This window comes from Ictalurus furcatus, chromosome 7 (genome assembly GCF_023375685.1).
Source record: "Ictalurus furcatus strain D&B chromosome 7, Billie_1.0, whole genome shotgun sequence".
NCBI lineage: Eukaryota > Metazoa > Chordata > Actinopteri > Siluriformes > Ictaluridae > Ictalurus > Ictalurus furcatus.
The window spans coordinates 27,197,423-27,221,036 of NC_071261.1; the positions used below are offsets into that span (position 1 = coordinate 27,197,423).

Consider the following 23,614-nt stretch of genomic DNA (forward strand, 5'->3'; position numbering starts at 1 on the left):
CAGTGTTTATGTGTCTGGGGGAAAAGGGGGACTTTTATTGAAATGTACATGAGGAAGGTGGTTAATATGTGTGTATGTTCACATTATGATCATATTATATGTTTATATGTATATGTTTATGATGATGTATACTTATCTTTATGTGTGAGGTTGTTGTGTTCATACTTACCTGATATTTATTCTTTATAACGGTTCATGCCGAATGGGCGGGGCTTCAGCTTTATAAGCGGGCCGCTACCCTACACGCGGGGGCTGATGGAAAGTCCGATTCATTTCCGCGAACCGGTTCTTTCCGACGGTTTGTTTCAATGAACCGGTTCATCGGTTCCTTTAACGTCATCAAGCAATGGCGTAGTGTATGTGTCAGTGTCATGTTGTATCAATGAAACCTTCAAATAAAGACATTTGTGTGAACGCATATTGCTGATTATTGCCTTTTATTCACTTAAGTTAATGGTGTTTGAGATCAAAGTTTAATTTGCTGATCCTTCATGTCGGATTCGACAGACCAGTATTGAGTAGGCCACATCTTGCACAAGTTTCCTCCATTAAAGTTTTGCACCTACAGCACACATAGCATACACTAATGTACAAACACAGATATGTTCTACGTGTCTAAAGTATAAGGAAAGAATAAACTAGTCTTATAAACTCCATGATTTAGCTTAACAACTTAAAATATAATCTGCATACACAATAAGTTATAATAAAATTCATTTATATTTCTTGATAGAAAGGATTTTCCACATTTTAATAAGAATGTATTTAATAGAACTAGCCATAAGCATATTTCCAATATGTTTTGTTTGTTATTAAAGAAACTTACATTTCACATCAGGCTCGTTCAAGCCATGTGCATAGTGTCAGCAACTCACTCGTCTGAATACTCGGTAATCCTCTGCAAACCTCGACAGTTAGTTGAACCGGCTCATACGGTTCTTTTTGAGTCGGACATGCTGTGGAGCGTGCTACTACAGCTGTGCATCTTGCGTCATCAACCCGGAATTAAAGTTCGATTCAGTTTGATTTTGTGAACCAGCTTAACTGATTACTTCTGGAGAATCAGCTCAAAAGAACAATTCATTCAAGAACTGGCCATCACTACATGCAGGGGTTAGCTTGCTGGTTCATGTGGAGTTAGATGTGAGAGTAGTGTTGTCAAAAGTATTAATATTGTGAACTTTTTTTGAAAAAAGCAATCCAGTCTAATTATAAAATTATCTAATTATAGTCGATATATATTTTGTCAATATTAATTTATTTTCACCATCATGTAAATATTTTTTTCTTCATTTAGCCTGAGAATGTGAAATGATGGATCAGCAGTGCAAAAACAGTTTAGCACCTCCTGTCTCTTTCTCATTGTTTAACTCACACTGCTGAGAAAAGCAAAACACAACAACCGCTTTAAAGCCCAGCGATGAACAGAGTGGGAAATGTTCACTCAGTCTGACAGTCACAGACAATTCAACATAATGGCAGTATGTAAAACTGAACTCTAAAGATTAATTGAACTTTGAGCAGTGTGTAAAAATTTTTCCATAGCATCAAAAAATGAGAAGCTAAATATAGATAACTTGTGGTTCAGTGACACATTTTAGAGGACATGGAGTTTTTCATGCAGGAAATATACGATAAAAGAAATATTCATGTGTCTTGCCTGCACAACCCTCACCGCTAACAAGTTAATTAGTGGGGTAGATCTGTGAAAATATTGTTTTTACGTGTAGTTTTAGGTTTTGTAAAATGTTTTTTTTTTTTTAACCCATTAAAGTTTTGTGGGGAAAAATGTGTTCTTGAAATCTAATATACTAAAATTTTATTTTGTATCTTTTATCATATTATATTTTTTTTCCTAGAGGGAAGATTGATTTTTATGTTAGATGTACATTTAGCTAATAAAGCTGAATAGAAATAAAATAAATTCAGCAACACTTGAGGGCAGTGGAGTATGTGACTAATAAATTGTAAATTAAGTAACACTCCCAGTCTACTACCAAATGTTCATGGAGTTGGTTGCCTTTCTGCCAGTCTCAGAGCACATGTCCTCTTGTTTTGTTCTTTAGTGTGACACATGGCTGGGTTCAGACTACAAGACAAGTTGCTTATTGTCATGATTCCCCCTTGAAGCAGCGTGCTCTAAGCGCGCTTTTCCGTTGTTGACCGTAGTGACATCTGGACACGTGTGTTTTGTTTATGTTTCTGTCATGTCTCCTCCCTGTTCTGTCATTGGCTGGGATTTCACGTGGGTCTGTATTGCTCTCAGCTGCTAGCGGTTTAGACGCTGATCATGTCCGCATGTATACCGCGCGCCTCCCAGCACACAACGCGGAAGATTAATGTCATAGAGTTAGTTTAGTTCGTATCGTAGTCACAGTCCATGTTTAGAGTTAGTTCGCGCTGGATTATCCGCTTCCAGTCCCTCGTCATAGTTCGTTTCTCGTTTTGTTTATCGACCCTGTTTTCCGTGACCACGACCTAGATTCCAGCCTTGCCACGTGTATGCCTGTTTGCCAATCGCCTGACCTCTTGCATGTTTGTGGATTACGTTTTGGATCACGTTTTGGATTTGTCTGCCTGTCTCTCTTTCAAATAAACAACTGTTCATCCTGCACTTGCATCCGTCCTATCTCTGCTCCGTCACGATTCGTGACACTTATTACCATTTGATGAAGACAATCACATGTGGACTGAGTCCATCCAACATTATATTCACATATTTCCATCTAAATTATATTCACAATGATACTCTTGTTGTACATGCATTCATTTTTCTTTCATGAGGGGGAGACCCTAAGTGTACATTTAAAAGCAACAAAAGAGATGACAAGCAGATAGGTGATCATTTTATTTATTTATTTATTTATCACACCTGCAAGGGTAACTCAGTTCCCATGTTTAAAAGCAAAGAGCATATTAGGAGCACACTTTATTACATTAATGAATCACATATGACTTAGGAAATTCACAAATAGCTTACATAGCCTTAATACAGTGGGGAAAAAAGAAGGTAGTCTAGTCATGCAGTTTGTCATAGAAACAGTGCAGAAAAATCATGAAATCATGAAAAATGTTAAAGAAAGGTAAGGCAATATTAGCTATGACAGCATCTCCAGTTCCATGCAAGTCTCATGGTTACTTTGACCTAACCTTCGTGCATTAACAATCAACATTTTTTCCCCATTAGGTAAGTTTGATCTAATGAAGGGCTTGATAACGTTAACAGCCAGTAGGTGGAGAAATGAGCGGTGCTTCACTACATCCATAGAGATCTAGACTAGATCAAGAGAGGTGGAGCTAGATGTCCAGCTCCATCTATTTGGCTCTGCAGTGAGCAGTAGTGATGGGAAGTTCGGACCATTTTACTGACTCGGATCTTTGAATCTCCTTCAGCAAAATGAACAAATCTTTTTTCAAGTCATTTCTTTCATTTCAGCAGAATATAATTAAAATGTTACATGTTAAATTCACCAACACATCTAGTACTTGCACAAACGATCACATTTGGAATAAAAAATAAAATATAGGCTATTGCAGCCATGGCCAAATTATGAGCAACAGAAATGATTAATTAATAGCTTAGCATTAGGTCTTCAGGCTATACAGTCTGTTAGTTCACCTCACCTCCCGATCCGAGTCGTTCTTTCTTTTGTAACGTCACATTTCTCACGTCTGTTCCCTGGAAACAGAAATGATTAGTTCAGCTCTCGAGTCTTCGGGTCAGAGTCGTTCGTTCATCACGTCACAGCTCCATGGGCTGAATGCAATGTTCTCTGTTGCACAGGGAGCTGCTGTCATATAAAAGCTAGATGATAAAAAATAATGTGAAAACCTGAGACTCAGACAGATGCTTCAGCTTCTATCACTCTATACGGTCTGTTGTCCTCGTCAGGGTCAGCTGTAAAATACACAATCATGAACACTTCAAATCAGCCTCTTATTAAATGTCAGGGTTTAATTTTATGGCTAATGAAGAACACTGTGAGGTCTTACTTCGAGCTCTGTAACACTTCACTGCCAGAATGATGGTCACCAGCACATACGGAGAGGCCGCTACTGCACTGCTGAGGAGCTTCAGTACCGACAGTGGAGCTTTTCCATCTGATAGAACTGCAGGGAAAAATACCATGGATAATAAAATAATTATATAATCATCATAATAATAGATTATAATTAATCATATATAAAGCATACATTACAGATCATACATTTAAGTTTCATGTGAAGATATGAGTCTGAAAAGTTGTCTGTAACTTAATATGTTTCTTTAACCACATACATTTAACTGAACATTAGGGCAGTTATATTTGCCTTTATGCTAGTAATAAAGGTGATACTGACATCCAAAACGTCTCATCTCTCTGTATTCTTTTTTTTCCTCTTTTTTATTCTCCGAGTCTGATCTTTGTGTGCAGATGTGTGTATAAACCTCTGTGGCTCAGATCTCTGCAGCCCTGAACACAGCGCTATCTGTTGGTCTTTTGTTAGAATCGACTGAATAAAAACATCAAATCTGTGTCACCCTAGAAACTGCACTCAGTTTCTTTATAACAATATTATAATTTCTTTTCAACAATTCAGTAGATTTTAAAAGTGTTCTCTTTATTCCTGTATACTGTACATCTATTACTGATGAGAACATTGAAGACTCACTGTGCACTGTGATGTTGACGGGATTACTGCGTCCTCCAGATTCAGACATTAATAACATTAAATGAATGAATGCCTTTTATTGTCACTATACACATGTATAATGAAATTAAGAGCCACTCCTTTTTGTTCCGTGCCAACATGTACATAAAAATTACGAAGATAGAATAAAATAAAAATAAAAGAAAAAAATATAACCACACGAAAAGAGTAAATAATAAATAATAAATAAGTAATAAATAGTACCGGGGGGGGGGGGGGGATACTATGAAATGCACAGTTCTGAGACACTATTATACCTATACTGTGAAATCAGTACATGTATGTGTTTAGAATGGTTATAGCTTTGGGGGAAAAACTATTCTTAAATCTATTAGTCCTTGTTCTGATGCACCTGTAACGTCTCCCTGAGGGCAACAGATTAAACAGATCAGAGCCAGGGTGAGAGCTGTCCTTAATGATGCTTTTTCCTCTGCTGAGGCAATGGAAGGTGTAAATATCCATCAGGGAGGGGAGAGGGCAGCCAATGCTCTTCTGTGCTGCTCTTGCTCTTATTACTCTCTGAAGCCTCTCCCTGTCTGCGCGGTGCAGCTACCGTACCACACAGAGATACAGTATGTCAGCAGGCTCTCGACGGACGAGCGGTAGAAGGTCAGCAGCAGATTGGGGTCCAGATTGTACTTCCTGAGAACCCTCAGGGAGTGTAGCCGCTTTTGAGCCTTCTTAATAACCGCTGTGATATTGTCTGTCCAGGAGACGTCTGCAGAGATAAGGACGCCAAGAAACCGGAAGGTGTGGATCCTCTCCACACACTCACCATTGATGAAAAGGGGGGCTAGCTCAGTGTTGTGCTTCCTGAAGTCCACAATGAGCTCCTTGGTTTTCTTAGTGTTTAGAGCCAGATTGTTCTCTGAACACCAGGCCGCCAAGTTCAGGACTTCCTCTCTATAGGCTACCTCATCTCCCTTTGAGAGGAGTCCGACTACTGTGGTGTCGTCAGCAAACTTGACGATAAGATTGTTATTGTGGACCGGACTACAGTCGGACGTGTAGAGACAGTACAGGAGGGGGCTCAGCACACAGCCCTGTGGAGAACCGGTACTCAACGTGCGAGTGGAGGAGAGGTGGGGTCCGAGTCTCACTGTCTGAGACCGGTTAGTGAGAAAGTCCTTTATCCAGGCACACGTGAGGCCAAGGGTGACCAATTTGGTGATGAGAATATCCGGAATGATTGTATTAAAAGCCGAACTATAATCCACAAAAAGCATCCGGACGTAGCTCTGTTGCTGCTCTAGATGTCTCAACACGGAGTGGAGAGCTACGACGATAGCATCCCCTGTGGATCTGTTTGCGCGATATGCAAACTGATAAGGATCGAAGTCTGGGGGGAGGTAGTCCTTGATGTGCTGAAGAACCAGTCTCTCAAAGCACTTCATGATAACTGGAGTGAGGGCCACAGGACGATAATCATTTAGGCTAGTGGTGGGAGACTTCTTTGGCACTGGAATGATTGTGGCTGATTTTAGGCAGGGCGGGGTGACTGCTTGGGCCAGGGAGAGATTGAAGATTCTGGTAAAGATATGGGCAAGCTGGTGGGCACACGATCTGAGCACCTTACCAGGTACTCCGTCTGGGCCAGCTGCCTTCCTGGGGTTCACTGCCAGAAACATCCGTCTAACATCATGTTCCCTCACTGTAAGTAGAGTGGTGCAGGAACGAGGACGGGATGGAGGCAGGGCTGGACTGGTGCGCGAGCCAGATGAGGGTGGAGGTAAGGCTGGAGCAGATGAGTGCTGTTGTTGTGATGTTTCAAAGCGAGCAAAGAAGCAATTTAACTCTTCTGCCAGAATCGCACTCAGGTCTCCTGTTGTCGCATTGCGGCCTCTGTGGTTTGTGATGTCTTGTATGCCCTGCCACACCTCCCGTTTATTTTTACTGGACAGGTGGGATTCTATGCTCCTCTTATGGTCCGCCTTAGCTTCCTTACTACCACCTTTCAGGTTGGCACGAGCGGCTCTATACAGAGCTCTATTACCAGACCTGAAGGCAGCGTCACGGGCTCTGAGGAGTGTGCGGACCTGTTTGGTCATCCAAGGTTTCTGGTTTGGGAAAACCCGAATGTTTTTGTCCACAGTCACATTTCTGATACAGAACTTGATATAGTCCAGCACCGTTCCTGTTAATGTTTCTAGCTCCTGATGTTCAAATAAGTCCCAGTCTGTCTGTTCGAGGCAGTCCTGAAGTTTGGAGAATGCATCGTCAGGACAGGTGGTAACAGTCTTTGTAGTGGGCGTGACACTGCGTCTGAGGGGGTGTAGGCAGGGGAGAGCAGGAGGGAGAGATGGTCTGATTGGCCGAGGTGGGGGAGAGGTATGGCTCGATACGCATGCTTAATGTTGGAGTAAACATGATCCAGAGTGTTCGCCCCTCTAGTAAAACACTTAACATGTTGATAAAATTTCGGGAGTACAGTCTTCAAGTTCGCCTTATTAAAATCTCCTGCACTTATGGGAACACTGTCGGGGTAAGCCCGCTGCTGTTCGTTTATGGTGTTCAACAGGAGAGAGAGAGCGCCGTGTACACATTGGCGTCAGGTGGAATATACACAGCCGTGATAATCACTACTGTTAGCTCTCTCGGTCGAAAAAAGGGCCGACATCTTACAGACATGTTCTCGAGGTCAGGGGAACAATGTTTATCTATCATTGTTCCGTTATTACACCAGTTCTCATGCACATACATACAGAGCCCCCGCCCTTACCGGAGTCCTCAGTCCTGTCCCAGTGGAGCAAAGTACGACCTGCTAGCTGCATGCTATCATCAGGTATCCTCGGATGAAGCCAGGTTTCAGTAATAATTTAAAACACAACAATCACGAACGTAGCGATTTCCAGCTAGTTGTAATTCCAAAACGTTCATTTTATGCACCAGGGATCTGGCATTGGAGAGAAAACAGGCTCGGTAGAGGTGGCTTGTGTGGTTGTTTTCTTAGCCTTAACATAACACCAGACCTGCATCCCCTCGTCTGCGCCGCCTTCTGGACCCGACAACAATCCACGGAGAGCCCGGCTATCTCGCTATGCCGTCTGGGATGTTGTGCGTGTGATGAAAGACTCTTGAAATAGGTATTCGGTGCTGGTCCCCAATATCCATAAGGTTCTTGCTTGTATAGCGAATGTTTGCAGAACCGATAATACACAAACAAGTAATAAAGAAATAATACAAAAACAACAAAAAAGAGCACTGAAAAGGAGAGCCGTGAGCCGCTGCGACTGTGCGCGCCGCCATCTTGTACAATTAACAATTAAATGTTATTGTTACAAAGGGAATCAAATACTTTGAAAGCTGACTGAAAACACTGTGCATATAAACTTTGTTAATAAAAAGAGAATCAAATAAAAAGAAATTCTCTCAAGGTTTCTCACCTCTGACTGAAACCCAGCTTTTCGGTGACTCTCCTCTCTCTGGGTGTTTACAGTGGTAGAAACCTTCATCTGACTTTGAGACAGTACTGATGGTCATCTCTCCTGTAGTCTTGTTCTGCAGGACGGAACCATCTTTATAGAAATCAACACCAGAAGCTGAAGTCTTTGAGTTGCGAGATAAACAATGTAAAGTCAGAGGATGTCCCTCAGTCACAGGATGGACAGGACTGTCCAGGATCACATGACCATCTGTAGGAAAGAGAAAGAAGACACTGAAATCCGAAAGTGTGTAAAATACAGTAATGATTTTAACACCGAGAGCTACAGTAAATCAGTGGTAGATATCAGAGAGAGTGTACACAGTGCAGCGCTCACAGAGTCTTCATGTGTGAAGGAGAAGATATGCTTAAATGCCAGTTTTATCAGTAACATTCAGATGTGAAAGCAGCTTTCACTGTAATATTCTTAACATCCTGAAACTAAACTAGTCTTCATGAGTTATTCTTATTTCTTATTTTTGTTTATATTTTTATTGTTAAAACATTGTGAGAAGCTTTTTTAGGTTTACCTTCTGCAGTCTAATTTCTATATGGGGATAATAGTTTTATTTATGTAAATCTAATGTATTTATGCCTCTTCTCTCGCTTTGTGTGTGTGTGTGTGTGTGTGTGTGTGTGTGTGTGTGTGTGTGTGTGTGTGTGTCTTGCTCAATTCTGTCTACCTTGTTCTTTATGTTAGTAATAAAGGTGATCCTGGCATCCAAAAGGTCTCATCTCTCTGTATTCTTTTTTTCCTCTTTTTTATTCTGAGTCTGATCTTTGTGTGCAGATGTGTGTATAAACCTCTGTGTCTCAGATCTCTGCAGCCCTGAACACAGCGCTATCTGTTGGTCTTTTGTTAGAATCGACTGAGTGAAAACATCAAATCTGTGTCACCCTAGAAACTGCACTCAGTTTCTTTATAACAATATTATAAATTCTTTTCAACAATTCAGTAGATTATAAAAGTGTTATCTTTATTCCTGTATATTGTACATCTATTACTGATGAGAACATTGAAGACTCACTGTGCACTGTGATGTTGACAGGATTACTGCGTCCTCCAGATTCAGACTGACACCAGTAAACTCCAGTGTGTGATGTAGAGAGGGAGCTGATGTTACATGTAGATCCTGAAACTGATGAACAATCAGACACTGTCTCACTGTGTGTGTATCCTCTCACTGTCCATCCAGTAGAGTCACTCTGGTCCTCACAGCTCAGTGAGAGAGAGTCAGCAGTAAAGTGTTGAGTTCTGCTGGGATTGATGATCAGAGACACTGGAGGAGATTCACCTGAAACACACACATTATAATTCAGATCTTATTCTGAAAATTAACATGTATTTTATCATGATGTTAATTTCAGTGTACAGTTTAGTAAACATGTGTAACATTAAAATTACTACAGGACTAATACTTGCTTTGATTAGACAATGATATCTGAATAAAAATCTACTATGAGGTGCTTATACAGCTGCTTTACACATTCCTCACTAAGGAGTTTAAATATAAACAGTTATTACACAACACATTAGCACATATACAACACTTAATATTAATAAATGGACATTTGCTACACTCCAACTCAACACTATTGTTGATTTATTTCCTCACCAGTAATGCACAGTGGCTGTAGGTTGCTGTCCCGTGTGTGAAAGACTGGTTCTCCTCTCTCTGCGCTGCACATATAAACTCCTGTGTGATTCACAGTAACAGGACTGAGAGTGTAGGAGCCTCCAGATCCTCTGCTGCTGTCTGAGAGGAGCGCTGTACTGTACCTGAGGGAACCCTGACTGTCTCTGGAGGGAACCTCTGTGTACCAGCTGAATGTCCAGCCTGTAGAGGAGTGTTTAACCTCACAGCTTAGAGTCACTGAGTCTCCTTCAGTCAGCCAGCGCAGTGGAGACACACTCACTACTGCCTCTGCTGCATCTGATGGACAACAGATGTAAATAAATAAAATTAAATTAAATCATACAGAGTGGTAATCTTGTTACATATAATTAATGACAAGATAAAACAAACTCACACACTCACCTGATACAGTGAGTGTAACAGCATCACTGATCTCTGATCTCTGAGAGTCACTGCTTCTCCACCCTCTGCAGGTGAATTCACCACTGTTATAATTCATAACTGAGCTGAAGCTGAACTCCTGTGTTGTGGGGTAGAGTGTTTTATCTTTCTTATCCCAGTCATATGTCCACTCAGTGTCTCCTCCTCCCTGTATTTCACATCTGAGAGTCACAGTCTCTCCACTGAACACATGTTTATCAGGCTTTATGGTCACCACAGCTTTAGGACTCTCTACAGAAAAATAATTTTATTATTAATTATTATTTTATTTTTGTTTTATTATTAACCCAAATACAAACACACTTCAATAATGTACAGTTCTAATACTACAACTGCTATATATTCAATTGATTAGTGATGATGCCGTGTTTTGCAACCTGTTTTTACTCACCAGTAACATTTACCCAGAGTGCATCACTGTAGTGTGTGTAGTAGACTGGGTTTCCTCTTCCAGCTCTGCACCTGTACTGACCTCCATCAGAGACTCTAACTGAGCTGTATGTTTTAGTGTAGTAGTCTGTTTCAGCTTCAGTCTCAGTCTCAGTGCTCTGTGTGGGTTTGATCCAGTAAAACTTCCATCCAGCAGACTGCAGCTTCAGTGTACAGAACAGAGTCACGTAGTTTCCTTTCAGTACAGCTCCTTCACGACTTGGTGTGAGTTCAGGTTTAGGTTTTTCTGCAGTTGGAGATGAAACACACAGTTCAGGATGTTAACTGTTCATGTTCTGCTCTCAGAGTGTTTAACACACTAATCACTACTACAGACAAACACACTATTACTGATACACTGTAAAGACTCTACTGTAAAAAGTAGATTTAATGTGAAGTACATTGTTCTCTTATTCAAGAAAAAGTGTAAAGACAAAATGTACTGCATTATGTTGTATTGTTATTTAAAACATCCTTCAATATAAAATATTTGAACCAGCAGAATGCATTTTATTATTTCATTTTACACTTAATGCAGTAATAATAAAAGAAGCGATAATTTGCCATTAATATTATTTATTATTGGATAAACCTGGGACATTTTCATGTTCAGCATTTTGCAGCACATTGAGTCAGCAAATAAATAAAAATCACATCTTTAGTCTTCATCGACTGCATTTCACATCATCATCTCAAAGTCCAACATCTTTACTGCATATCACACTTTGTATGCATATTGTGCAGCTCTATGACTATAATTATGAACAAAATAAATGGTTAATAATTGAACAAACACACTGAAGTTTAAAAGGTTTTTCATTTTTTTAAAATGTACTTTATGAGTGGTGCATAAATACACACTCAATGAATTCATCTTCATAAGTGTGTTCACTATTATGAATGTTGAACACAGTGAATGTACAACTACACCATTAATCATTACTAGACACAGGATAAGTAACGAAATGTTTTTTTTTCCGGATCTGTGACATTTTAAAGAAATCTTGTGAACTTAATCCACACTGCATGTAGTGATGTGATGCTGAAGTTACTAAATATTTGTGTGAGGAAGAGATTAAAACATACACACACACACACACACACACACACACACACACACACACCTGACACAGTGAGTGTAACAGCGTTGCTGGTCTCTGAGGTCTGAGAGTCATTTATTCTCCGTCCACTGCAGGTGTATTTAGCGCTGAGAGACTCTACAGGAGTGATTGAATATTTACTGTTCTCAGTGTAGAAGAATATTTGGACACCATCTTTATACCAGTGGTACATCCACTCATTGTCTGCATGTCCTCGTATTTCACATGTGAAAGTGACTTCCTGTCCACTGAATATCTGTCCATCAGGCTGCAGAGTCAGAACGGCTTTTGGTCTCTCTGTACAGTTACAACAAATACATCAAATCAGTCAAACACACCCTTCTCTGACCATTTGATATTTAATCAGTGTGTTTTGTAATGATTATGTGTATCAGTGCATGTTACAGGAGGGTAAGATCAGACATGTACCTATCACTGAGAGAGTCACTTCATTACTCCATGTTGTTGTCCGTCCATCAACAGACCCGTAACATCTGTATTTGTGACTCTGATCTACATTTATAGTGTAGTAATTTTCAGCAGATGTGTGACTATAACCACCATCTTTGTTCCAGTAGTACGGTCCATTTCCTCCTGAAATCCTACATGTGAGTGTAACCTTCTCTCCTCTGAGTATTTGTGTTAAATTCGGCTCCACAGACAGAACTGGTATAATCTCTGGTGAAAAAGTCAAAAAGCAAACACACACTGTCAATGTAAATAACTTAAATTCTGCATGACAATGTACAAACAATCTTCTCTACCTTAATACAAATCCAACATGTACACAACATAGGCAATAAAATATGTATAAATCACCTTGAGCTTGTCCGACTCGGATAAGTGAAATAAGCACTAAAAAGGGAAGAGGAACAGAGAATATGATGTAACACTGACGTGATTCTTTTCTTTAAGAAGACAAATGAGAACAATGTCATATACTGCAAAAAAAATCTATATTTAGTTTCACTTCAGCTATAAGAAATGCAATATATCGACCTGTTTCAATAATGAATGGAGTTTAGAAAAAGCTATTTTCACTCAGGTCACTATGCTGCTCATTACTGTCTCATTGTTTAATCTGATCCACATCTGCTAATCTGAAGCTGGATTACACACTTCCTTCTCTGTGTCTCACATGAGAAAGGCGCTCCTGTGCCCTAATGCTATGGAGTAATACATACAGCCTGCAGGATGATGTGTCATACGAACGTATGATGATGTGTCATACGAACGTCACCAAAGGAAAAGCAGGTGCTCGCGCACCTTGCTCGTCCACGCGCGCTCACATGTTCTAACGCGCGCTGCGTTTCCTATGAGGAAAAAAAAGAGATTGCTGCCTTGCAAAATGGAAGATCTGGAGTAAAGAGGAGCTGTGATATTCATAACCTTCATCCAGTGTTGATGGATGGTGTGCTCAAAGTTGGTGGAGGACTTAGTAGAGCAGCGATGCCAGAAGAGATGAAACGTCCTGTTATCTTGTTAAAGGAACACCATGGATCCAAACTCATCTGGCCACATGTTCATAAAAACTAGGTCATGCTGGACGAAACCATGTCAACACTTCAAAAAAGGTAATGAGTTATAAATGCAAACTCTGCATGTAGAAATAAATTTTCAGAATGCGTTGTCTGTCAACGTCTACAGGGCAAGATGGGAGAACAAACAATGGCCGAGGACTCATGCATTAAAGTTTGATAATGGACCAAATTTCATTGGAGCAGAAAGAGAGCTCCAGACAGCTTTGAACACACTGGATCGTGACTAAATCCTGCGTACATGTTTCTATCTGAGGGACTCAAATGGACCTTTAATCCCCCTGCTGCATCGCATCACGGTGGCGTGTGGGAGCGGCTCATTCATCTGGTAAAGAAGGTTCTGTACTCCACTCTCCAACAACAATCGTTGGATGATGAGAATTTTCACACCATCCTTTGTGAAATTGAAGCTATTCTTAATGACCTCCCCATCACAAAGCTTTCTGATGATTTAAACAACTTGGAAGTGTTGTGGATAAAATCAACCTTTTTAGCCTAAGTCGTTTTTGACTTCAGAGACAGAGAGTTTAGTAGATGTCAAAAGTGAATAAACTTTATTGAAAACCAACAATGTGTGACTGTCTGCAGAGAGTCCAAATTGTACATACACAAACATGTCTTTATATACCTCCCTAAAACAGTAAAATTATCCCTAGGTGTGGCATTCAACTTTTCTTTTTATAACAGAATAATCTCCATTGCCTTAACTAATTATTCATATCCATAGGATACCCCACATTGGTGGCGCATGCACAGCCAGTTGTGTGTTCTTCAAAGGTCTTACCAGACCTGGGTTCTCCATCATGTCACGTAATTCGTCCCATAGCCTCATCTTGGTACCCTTCCCTTGAACTCTTCTCTCTTCTTATGTTACTGATTTGCAAGCTCAGGGGGCCCAATTCAGGAACCCAGTTCTGGAATGTGTCTAATTTACTGCCACAAAGTGAAGCTGCGTTTAGACAAACACAAGTTCTTAATTTACTACCATAGAGTGAATCTGCTTTAAACAAACCCAAAGCACCTAATTTACACACTTAGAAGTGAAGCTGAGTTTAGACAAACACAGGTTCTTACTTTACACACTTAGAAGACCACCTTTTGGAAGTGTTTTATAGTTTTAGATTTGCCACAGAAAGCTACTGCTGTTTAGTAAGACACAGAAATCTTCTAGAATATAACTGGATCAAACATTGTTCTATGGATTTAGATTATGCTTCTAACTATTGATTACATATAGATTATGCTTTTTAACCCATACTAATTATTCGATTATGCTTTAAGTAGTACTTCTAAATGTAGGTTACATATTGAATACACTTCATTAACATATCCAGAAGTGAGTTATACATATTGATTACACGTCATAGATATTTTCTATATATATTTTCTATATATTTTCCTTAGAAGCTCTTATGCCCAATCACATTTTACAGCTGAGATCAAAACCACTTCTTCCAGCATGACTTTTTAAAGAAAGTGATCTGTACATCAGACATAAATGGAGACAAGTCCAATACTTGTCTGATCTTTTTTGGAAAAGGTGGATCAGAGAATTCCTTCCACTGCTCCAGGAATATCAGAAGTGGATAAAACCACACAGAAGCTTCGCTGTTGGTGATATTGTGATCATCATGGATCCAGCAGCTCCATGGGGTTCTTGGCTACTTGGCAAAATAACTCAAACATATCCTGACAAAAGAGGACTAGTATGAGCTGCACAACTCAAAACTAAAACAAGATTACTGGACAGACCTGTGTTTAAAATCTGCCTGTTTTTAGAAGACACTGAGGACTGATCTCTAAAGTAGATATACACACCTACATATTCTGGCTCCTTTGGTAATTTAATGGATTGTAGTTGCACACCAACAATTATGGGGTCGGTGTGTAGGGGCCATTATAGATACAGGTGCATCTAAAAAATTTGAATATTATGGAAAAGTTCTTTTTTTTTCATTAATTTAATTCATCTAGAAAATATGAAAATGATACTTTATTTTCTAGATTCATTACACATAAAGTGAAATATTTCAAGCCTTTTTCTTTTAATCTCAATGATTATGGCTTACAGCTCATGGAAATCAAAAATCCAGTATCTCAGAATATTAGAATAAAGAATTTATAATACAGAAATTCGACCGTCTGAAAAGTATGTTAATTTATGCACTCAATACGCGGTCAGGGCTTTAATCGTTTTGCACAAATTACTGCATCAATGCGCCGTGGCATGGAGGCAATCAGCCTGAGGCACTGCTGAGGTGTTCTGGAAGCCCAGGTTGCTTTGATAGTGGCCGATAGCTCGTCTGTATTGTTGGGTCTGGTGTCTCTCATAGATTCTCTATGGGGTTCAGGTCAGGCGAGTTGGCTGGCCAATCAAGCACAGTAACACCATGGTCAGTAAACCAGTTACTAGTAGTTCTGGCACTGTGGGCAGGTGCCAAGTCCTGCTGGAAAAGGAAATCAGCATCTCCATAAAGCTTGTCAGCAAATGGAAGCATGAAGTGCTCTAAAATCTCCTGGTAGGCATCGTATTGACTCTTGACTTGAGAAAACACAGTGGACCAACACCAGCAGATGACATGGCACCCCAAATCATCACTGACTGTGCAAACTTCACACTGGACTTTACACTGGACACAGTGGCCTCTCCACTCTTCCTCCAGACTCTGGGACCTTGATTTCCAAATGAAATATACAATTTACTGTCATCTTCCCATGATTGTGGATGTGTGTACTGAACCAGACTGAGAGATTAAAGGCTCAGGAAACTTTTGCAGGTGTTTTGAGTTAATTATCTGATTATAGCTATTCTCAGGTCGACATTTCTGCATTATAAATTATTTTTCTAATTTTGAGATTTTTGATTTCCATGAGCTGTAAACAATTTTTGCTTCCCAGAACATACATTTTTAAGGTTTGTTTTTTGTTAGCCATTAAAGTTTTCTTTATGGAAATAGAAAGATGTTTATAGGTTTGCAGAACGTTCCCCTAATGTTCTCTCAATGCTAACACTATGTTTTCTTGATGTCCCCATAATTTCATGAACGAGAATTGAAAACTACTCAAAGTGACTGAGTAATTTGAGTAAACTTTGTGTTAAACTTTCTGTTTGTAAAAACCTTGCTGATGGACCTACTTGATATAAATCACAATTCCCAACTCAGTGGTACAGGTAGTAAAACTTGAGATAAAGTTCTCCAGCTCAACGTTCTCAACTCAGCTAGTAGCCTATTTTTTATTGAAGGCTGTGGTAATTTACCTGTCAATGTTTGACTTGAACAGATAAAAGAGTTGGATTTATCATAAAACTTGCCTCAGGTGTTATCATTGTTTGCAGGACTACCAGACCATAAAATATAAAACCATTTGGCTCTCTAACAGGAGACTAGGCTAGTTTGGTTTCAAGCTAAGCTAACTAAGCTATCATTGTATGGGTTTAGCTGCTACAGAGCCATGCAGAGTACATTATCTGTCCTTGTGTTCTGCTCATATCATGTTCACATAAACTGGAACTCATATAGACATTTACACGTCAGAGGATGTTAGTGTTTCAGTTTCAGCGACTTTACTGGTTAAAAATGAATAAAAATCAGTGTATATCCATTTTTCCCCTCACACTGACTGTGTGAGATGGCTTTGGGCAGAATTCAGAGCTGTCAGCAAATAAGACACAAGTATTTCCACATAGTTTCCTGTAAACCCTTTCTGATTGGTCTCACCTCCATTTACTGAAGATAAAATTACAACACTTCAGTATTTTACTGATGCTCAGTTACATGTTGACAAACTGCTCACTAGGTGAATTATTCACTACTGAATTATTTGGGGCTAAAGAAAAAATCTTTGGGACTATAGCCCCGAATGCCCAGGCCAGGTATTCTTTCTTGTGGGTGGGTCAGTGGGGTGGTGGCGAGGGCGTTGGGGCGCTCATCGGTGCCTCCAAGCTGGTGTCGCCCTAAAGACTGCCTGGTTCACCTATGTCTAGAAATGGCCCTGTCGCACACCATGACAGTACGTACTGCATCAGATTCAGTACCTACAGCTCGTTGATACAGTGTGTACTGATCAGTATGTGTGTGTAGAATGAATACAACCTGGACATACTACATCCGACATGTTGGTGCAGACAGCTCTTCCGTGCCAGTTCCGTTACATTATGGGATAGTGCAGTATCCACAGTGTCCACTGGATCCATACTGCAGAATCAGAAGGTCATCCGGGTATTTCTCGCCTACTGTTTTATGAATACTGAGAATTCTGACATGCTGCTACTCTGGTGTACTGCTTTTCACCTACTGTGTAGTAGGGTAGTAGGGATATTCAGCCTATGGTAGTACGCCAAAAGTAATAGCACTGGACACTGTGCTATCCCATAATGCAGTGGTTTTCAACCAGGGGCCCCACTGGGGAGGTGGGAAGAGATCGGAAGGGAGGTGCAAAAAAAAAAAACAAAAACAAAAAAAAAAAACAAGAAACAAACAAACAAAAAAAACACAGACAGGGCATCATTTGTGTATTCTGTGTATTTTATTGCTTTTCAAATATATTGTGCATAAATGGAAAAACTCAGTGTTCTCTCCCTCTGTATTTTCTCTTTTCTGGGGAGAGGTGGAGTTTAGCTGCCTTTTATCTAGCTGTCACTGCAGACCAGTGTTGCCAACTTAGCAACTTTTCAGACCCCTTTAGCAACTTTCTTTTTGCAAAAAAAAAAAAAGCACCTAGTGATAAATTTAGCGACTTTTTGGACAAACCTCAGCAACTTTCCAAATGTGGCCAGTACTGTCCTGCAAGCGCGAGGTCTTGCTTTCCCACCTCACTCACACCTCCCTCTGAGTCTGCTCTGTTCAGTGAGGGGCTGAGAGCCGGAGATTTAACAATGTCATGGATAACGAGACACGCCCTTCTTCCCAATGTGAATGTTTTTAGAATGCGAGACGAATGGAATGCAACATGTTTTACATGTAAAATAGTCCACATTATTACAGCCTAGTTCTCTCTCTCTCTCTCTCTCTCTCTCTCTCTCTCTCTCTCTCTCTCTATATATATATATATATATGTGTGTGTGTGTGTGTGTGTGTGTGTGTGTGTGTGTGTGTGTGAGTGGGGGGGGGGGTGCCACAAGATATGGGATTCTTGGGGGGGGGCCTTTGGTTACAAAAGGTTGAGAACCTCTGCCATAATGCAACAAGATAGGCGCGGAAGAGCTGTCAGAATCGGCACCAAGTAGTATTTCCCGTTTGTATTCATGCTTATCACTTACTACTGATCAGTACTGTACTGTATCAATGACCCAGCAGTAGGTACTGAATCTAATGTAGCAGGGATGCTACTGAATCTAATGCAGCAGATAGGCTACTGAATCTAATGCAGTAGACCTGTCACAGTATGCCTTTTCAGATGCAGCTGCAGTTTTTACCACACACGCTCATGCACAACTTATCAGCACTATCTTTTATTTATTTATTTAAAAGTAACAACATAACACTCTGATCATGTACTCTTCCTTTCATACCTTATAAGAAACAGAAAATGTTCATCCATGATAAAAGCCCACGAAAATATCACAAACCAAAATCTGATTCACGCTCAGAAAAAACTCCACGTCACCTCAGACACTCTACAACCCCAAATAACACACAAATCCTGAAGATGGTAGATTTTAGATTCCACACATATGCACTAAAGTGAACCAAAAGGTCACTGCAGTCTGATTAGATCAGATTGCATTGGATAAGAACCACTAGGTACTGCATGTTGTAACACGCATGCGCAACGGCAGACACAGTACATCACTGTTATCCATCTATGGTTAGGGTTAGTGTTAAAGTTAGAACATCCAGTACATAGTATATCTAATCTAATGTCATTACACTACAGGCTGCAGTGAGGACACACCCAATTAACAGCAATCCATATAAACTATGCTGAAAATAAAAAATATTTAGTCCCCTCTGACTCCATTGGAACAGCAGGCCAAGTTATTGTTATTGCTGCAGACTGAAGACATTTGGGTTTGAGATCAAAAGATGAAAAGGAGAAGAGAGGTTAGAATTTCAGCTTCTGTTTCCTGGTATTTATATGTAGACGTGTTAAACGACATAGAACATAGCACATTTCTTTCAGACCACCCAATTGGTAGATACTAGGAAATAAAAGCTGAAATCCTAAACTCTTGTCTCATATCCATCTTTTGATCACAAACCCAAATGTCTTTGGTGTACAGCAGAAACAAATGAATAGGCCTTGCCGTTCCAATAGTTTCAGAAGGGACTGTACTGTACACTCCCACTGATATCATTATTAATGCAACTAATTAATACTATTCTATTTATAAATGTAACCCTTACCTTAACCTCAGTAACCAAATAACAAAGTTCTCACATGGGCTCAACTCAAATGAATTAACTCACACAACTGATATGGATGTACACTGATCCAACAATCATATCAGAGACTCTTACGAAAATGTTCTAATCACATATTAACCTCATCACACAGGACATTAGACTTCATCTGAACATATTGTTTTAAGCCGCCACTCACTCTAATGAAGACACAAAGAAAACATTTACTCACAGATCATCACACGGAGTGGACGGAGCTCCATCCTGTCACACTGATGAAGGACTGACTGATCAGTAGACTGTGTTAAAGCCACTAAACTTCCTGTGTTCTTACACACAGAGAGAAAGAGAGAAAGTCTTCCGTTCTGGTCAAAGTTGATGTGCTCTTTTCAGGTGAACCCAGAAATTATAACAACAATTTGCAGAACATAACTTTATTCAACTCCTGAACTTGTACAGTTCCTCTGCTTCTTCACTCAGGTTCATGATTGATCTCAACAAGACATCCAGTGGACCTTTCTGGAAAGCTCTCTATCTTGTTTGATTGAATAAGCAAGCTAACTCTTTTAAAAGAATGAGGTCTTTCCTAAATCAAGAAACTTTTCTATTCTGTCAGATTTACCTCAGGTTTTGGGTTTGATGCATTCCATAAAGATCAGAAAAGTTCACTGTACATGATGTCAGAACCTGCTATGAAGCTGGGAGGCAGGGCTTCTGCTAGTCACAAAATGGGGTTCTTAAATGTACAACCTAGATGTGATCAGTGAAAGGGATTCTAAGACTTAGATTTTTCCAATAAATCTGTACGTATTTTCATCCATTATATTTGTATATAATAAAAATGATATTATTATTATTAATAATTAGGTAAATATAGCACTTTTCTAGGCACTCAAAGCTCTTTATATTGAACTGGCGGTGTGTGCGTGTGTGTGTGTGTGGGGGGGTGTGTGTGTGTGTGTGTGTGTGTGTCTCCTCAACCACCACCAGTGTGTATGATGCGACAGAACACCCACTACACATCATCCATTGGTGGAGAGGAGAGGAGAGTGATGTAGCCAATTCAGAGATGGAGATTATTAGGGGGCCATGATAGATAAGGGCCAATGAGGGAATTTCACCAGGACACCAGGGTTACACCCCTACTCCTTACAAGAAGTGTCCTGGGATTTTTAATGACCATAGTGAACCAGGACCTTGAGCTCACTGAGTGCTGTTAGTGTTTACCACAGAAACTAGAGTGAGAACATGTAGGTGTGGCTGTTTTAATTTTGGCTTTACTGAGAATGTAAATGACAGCATTTCCTCACCTCTCACACAGCTCAGCTAGAACAGAAACCAAACCACAATAATGTTTCATGTCTTAACTGCAAATCATTTAAAATGTGTAATCATTAAAATCATTTAAAATCACATATCTACTGACTAACAAATAAACTCTGTGTAGTAACGTCAATTAATCACAACATTCATCGCTAGATATAAATGGTAATTTTTAAATGTAAATCAAATCTGAAATGAATGATGTGAGCTAATTTGCAGTTGTGTGCAGTTTTCAGATAAGACTACATAATGAAGAAAGAAGTCTTAAACTGTATCACTGCTGCCATTTGCAAAAACATTATCGTTCATAGATTAGAGTCTGCACATCTGGAGCTGGGCTGTGCTGTTTGAACCTACTGGCTCTACAGGGTACTGCAAGTAAAAACATGATAGACAGTGCCCTCCACTAATATTGGCACCCTTGCTAAATATGAGCAAAGAAGGCTGTGAAAAACCTTTATATTTTGTTAAAAAAAAAAAAAATCACAAATTCTCTGTATATCATGGATAAACAATTGCAGACAAAACAGGTTTATAAAAAAATATCTTTATTAAATATAGGTGTGCACCAATTATTGGCACCCTTTAAGTTGATACTTTGTGCTACCTCCTTTGACAAGATAACAGACAAGAGTCTTCTCTTATAAATCACACCAGATCCTTCAAACTCTGGTGGACTCTACTCTTCAGTTCACCCCACAGGTTTTTATTTTTTAATGTATGTTTTGGATCATTGTCTTGCTGTAAGATCCAAACACAGCCCATTTGAAGCTTTCTGGCAGAGGCAGTCAGGTTTTCATTCAATATTTCTTGATATTTGATAGAGTCCATGATGCCATGTATCCTAACTAAATGTCCAGGTTCTCTGTCAGAAAAACAGCCCCAAAACATTAAAGAGCCACCACCATATTTAACCGTGGGCATGAGGTACTTTTCCATAAGTCTACCTCTCTGTGTGTGCCAAAACCACCTCTGGTGTTTATTACCAAAAAGCTCTATTTTGGTTTCATCTGACCATAGAACCCGATCCCATTTGAAGTTCCAGTCATGTCTGGAAAACTGAAGACGCTTGAGTTTGTTTTTTGATGAGAGTAGAGGCTTTTTTCTTGAAACCCTTCCAAACAACCTGTGGTGATGTAGGTGACTTCGGATTGTAGTTTTGGAGACTTTCTGACCCCAAGACGCAACTAACTTCTGCAATTCTCCAGCTGTAATCCCTCATTATTTCACTTACAAATAAGCAGATAAGAGGTCTAGAATTTATTACAAGTGCATTTGGAATCTTAATATGAAGTCCAAAGGGCTGTCACTGCCAGTGGGGTGAGCCATCATTAGGCTGAAAAATCAAAACAAACCCATTAGAGAGATATACAGAAAACTGTGGTGGATGACAGAAAAATTCTTTCTCTGGTGAAGAAAAACCCTGTCCAGCAAGTAAGAGTATCTGTGTCACAGTCAGGACTTTAGCAAGGTGAACATATGGGGTTTACCACAGGATGTAAACCATAGAGCCTCAAAAGCAGGAAGATCAGATCAGAGTTTGGTAAAACATTTTAAAATGCCCACACATTTCTGGAACAGCTTATAGAGAGATGAGACAAAGATCAACTTGGGAATGTTGGGAAGAGAAGAACATGGAGAAGGAAAGGAACTGCTCATGATCTGAAGCATACATCTTATGGCGTGGATGTGTATGGCTGCCAGTGGAACTGCTTCCCTTGTATTTATTGATGTGACTGCTGACAAAAGCACCAGGATGAAGTCTGTGTATAGGCATGTTAAAGTCTTTTAGGGTTAAATTATCTGCTCAGATTCAACCAGATGCCTCAAAACTCATTGTATGGTGCTTCACATTGCAGATGGTCAATGTCCTAAAGCATAGTTCTCATAGCAACCCAATTTTTTAAAAAGGCAAACAAGTGGAATATTCTAAAATGGGCAAGTCACCTAACCTGAAACTAATTTAGCATTCATTTCAGTTCATGAAGGCAAAACACCACTAGAATAAGCAGGAAGTGAAGACAGCTGTAATTAAGATCTGGTAGAGCATCATAAAGGAAGAAACCCAGCATCTGGTTATGCCTATGGTTTCCAGACTTCAGACAGTCATAGACAAGTCTGCAAAGGTTTTGCAACCAAGTATGATAATTTATGACAGTTTGTCCAAATACTTTTGGCCACTTAAAATTAGGGGGATTGCATATAGAAGTTAATTCAATGTGGATGTTAATAACCTCAAATTAAAGCTGAGTCTGTACTTTGAGCTCTTTTGTTTATCCACCCATCCCAGGATATACCGCTTATCCTTTTCAGGGTCACAGGGAACCTGGAACCTATCCCATGGAGCATGGGGCACAAGGCAGGGCACACCCTGGACATGGTGCCAGTCCATCTAAGGGCACACTCACTCTTTCACTCACACACACTCACACACGCAACTCAGCCTACCATGCATGTCTTTGGACTGGGGGAGGAAACCGGAGTACCCAGAGGAAACCCCTGCAGCACGGGGAGGATATGCAAACTCTACACAGGGCCACAGTGGGAATCGAACCCCTGACCCTGTGAGGCAAACATGCTAACCACTAAGCCACAGTGTGCCTCTTTTAGCTATTTCAACTCCAATATTCTGTGCTAGACATCTAAAATTATTTTGTGAATGTCCATTTGTAGTCAGTGTAGTCATTAG

At 40.0% G+C, this 23,614-nt stretch overlaps 2 protein-coding genes across 2 annotated transcripts in view; both read right to left on the reverse strand.

Moving 5' to 3' along the window:
• The window catches only part of LOC128610718 (carcinoembryonic antigen-related cell adhesion molecule 5-like), a 34,320-nt gene extending 20,230 nt beyond the window's left edge, over positions 1 to 14,090 (reverse strand). The window contains exons 1-4 of the mRNA XM_053630135.1: positions 13,991 to 14,090; positions 12,540 to 12,575; positions 12,150 to 12,398; positions 11,745 to 12,017 (exon numbers count right to left, since the gene is read on the reverse strand). Coding sequence (XP_053486110.1) covers positions 11,745 to 12,017; positions 12,150 to 12,398; positions 12,540 to 12,575; positions 13,991 to 14,090 — 658 coding nt within the window. The remainder of the gene's footprint in view (positions 1 to 11,744; positions 12,018 to 12,149; positions 12,399 to 12,539; positions 12,576 to 13,990) is intronic.
• LOC128610363 (Fc receptor-like protein 5) lies at positions 1,655 to 10,324 on the reverse strand. Its single transcript, XM_053629626.1, has 7 exons — positions 10,153 to 10,324; positions 9,730 to 10,047; positions 9,533 to 9,535; positions 9,142 to 9,408; positions 8,076 to 8,324; positions 3,833 to 4,110; positions 1,655 to 3,679 (listed from the first exon to the last, which is right to left on the reverse strand). Exons 1-6 carry the CDS (start codon positions 10,247 to 10,249, stop codon positions 3,941 to 3,943), a joined length of 1,104 nt encoding a protein of 367 aa, XP_053485601.1. The 5' UTR covers positions 10,250 to 10,324; the 3' UTR covers positions 1,655 to 3,679; positions 3,833 to 3,940.
• Positions 14,091 to 23,614: the final 9,524 nt, after the last annotated feature.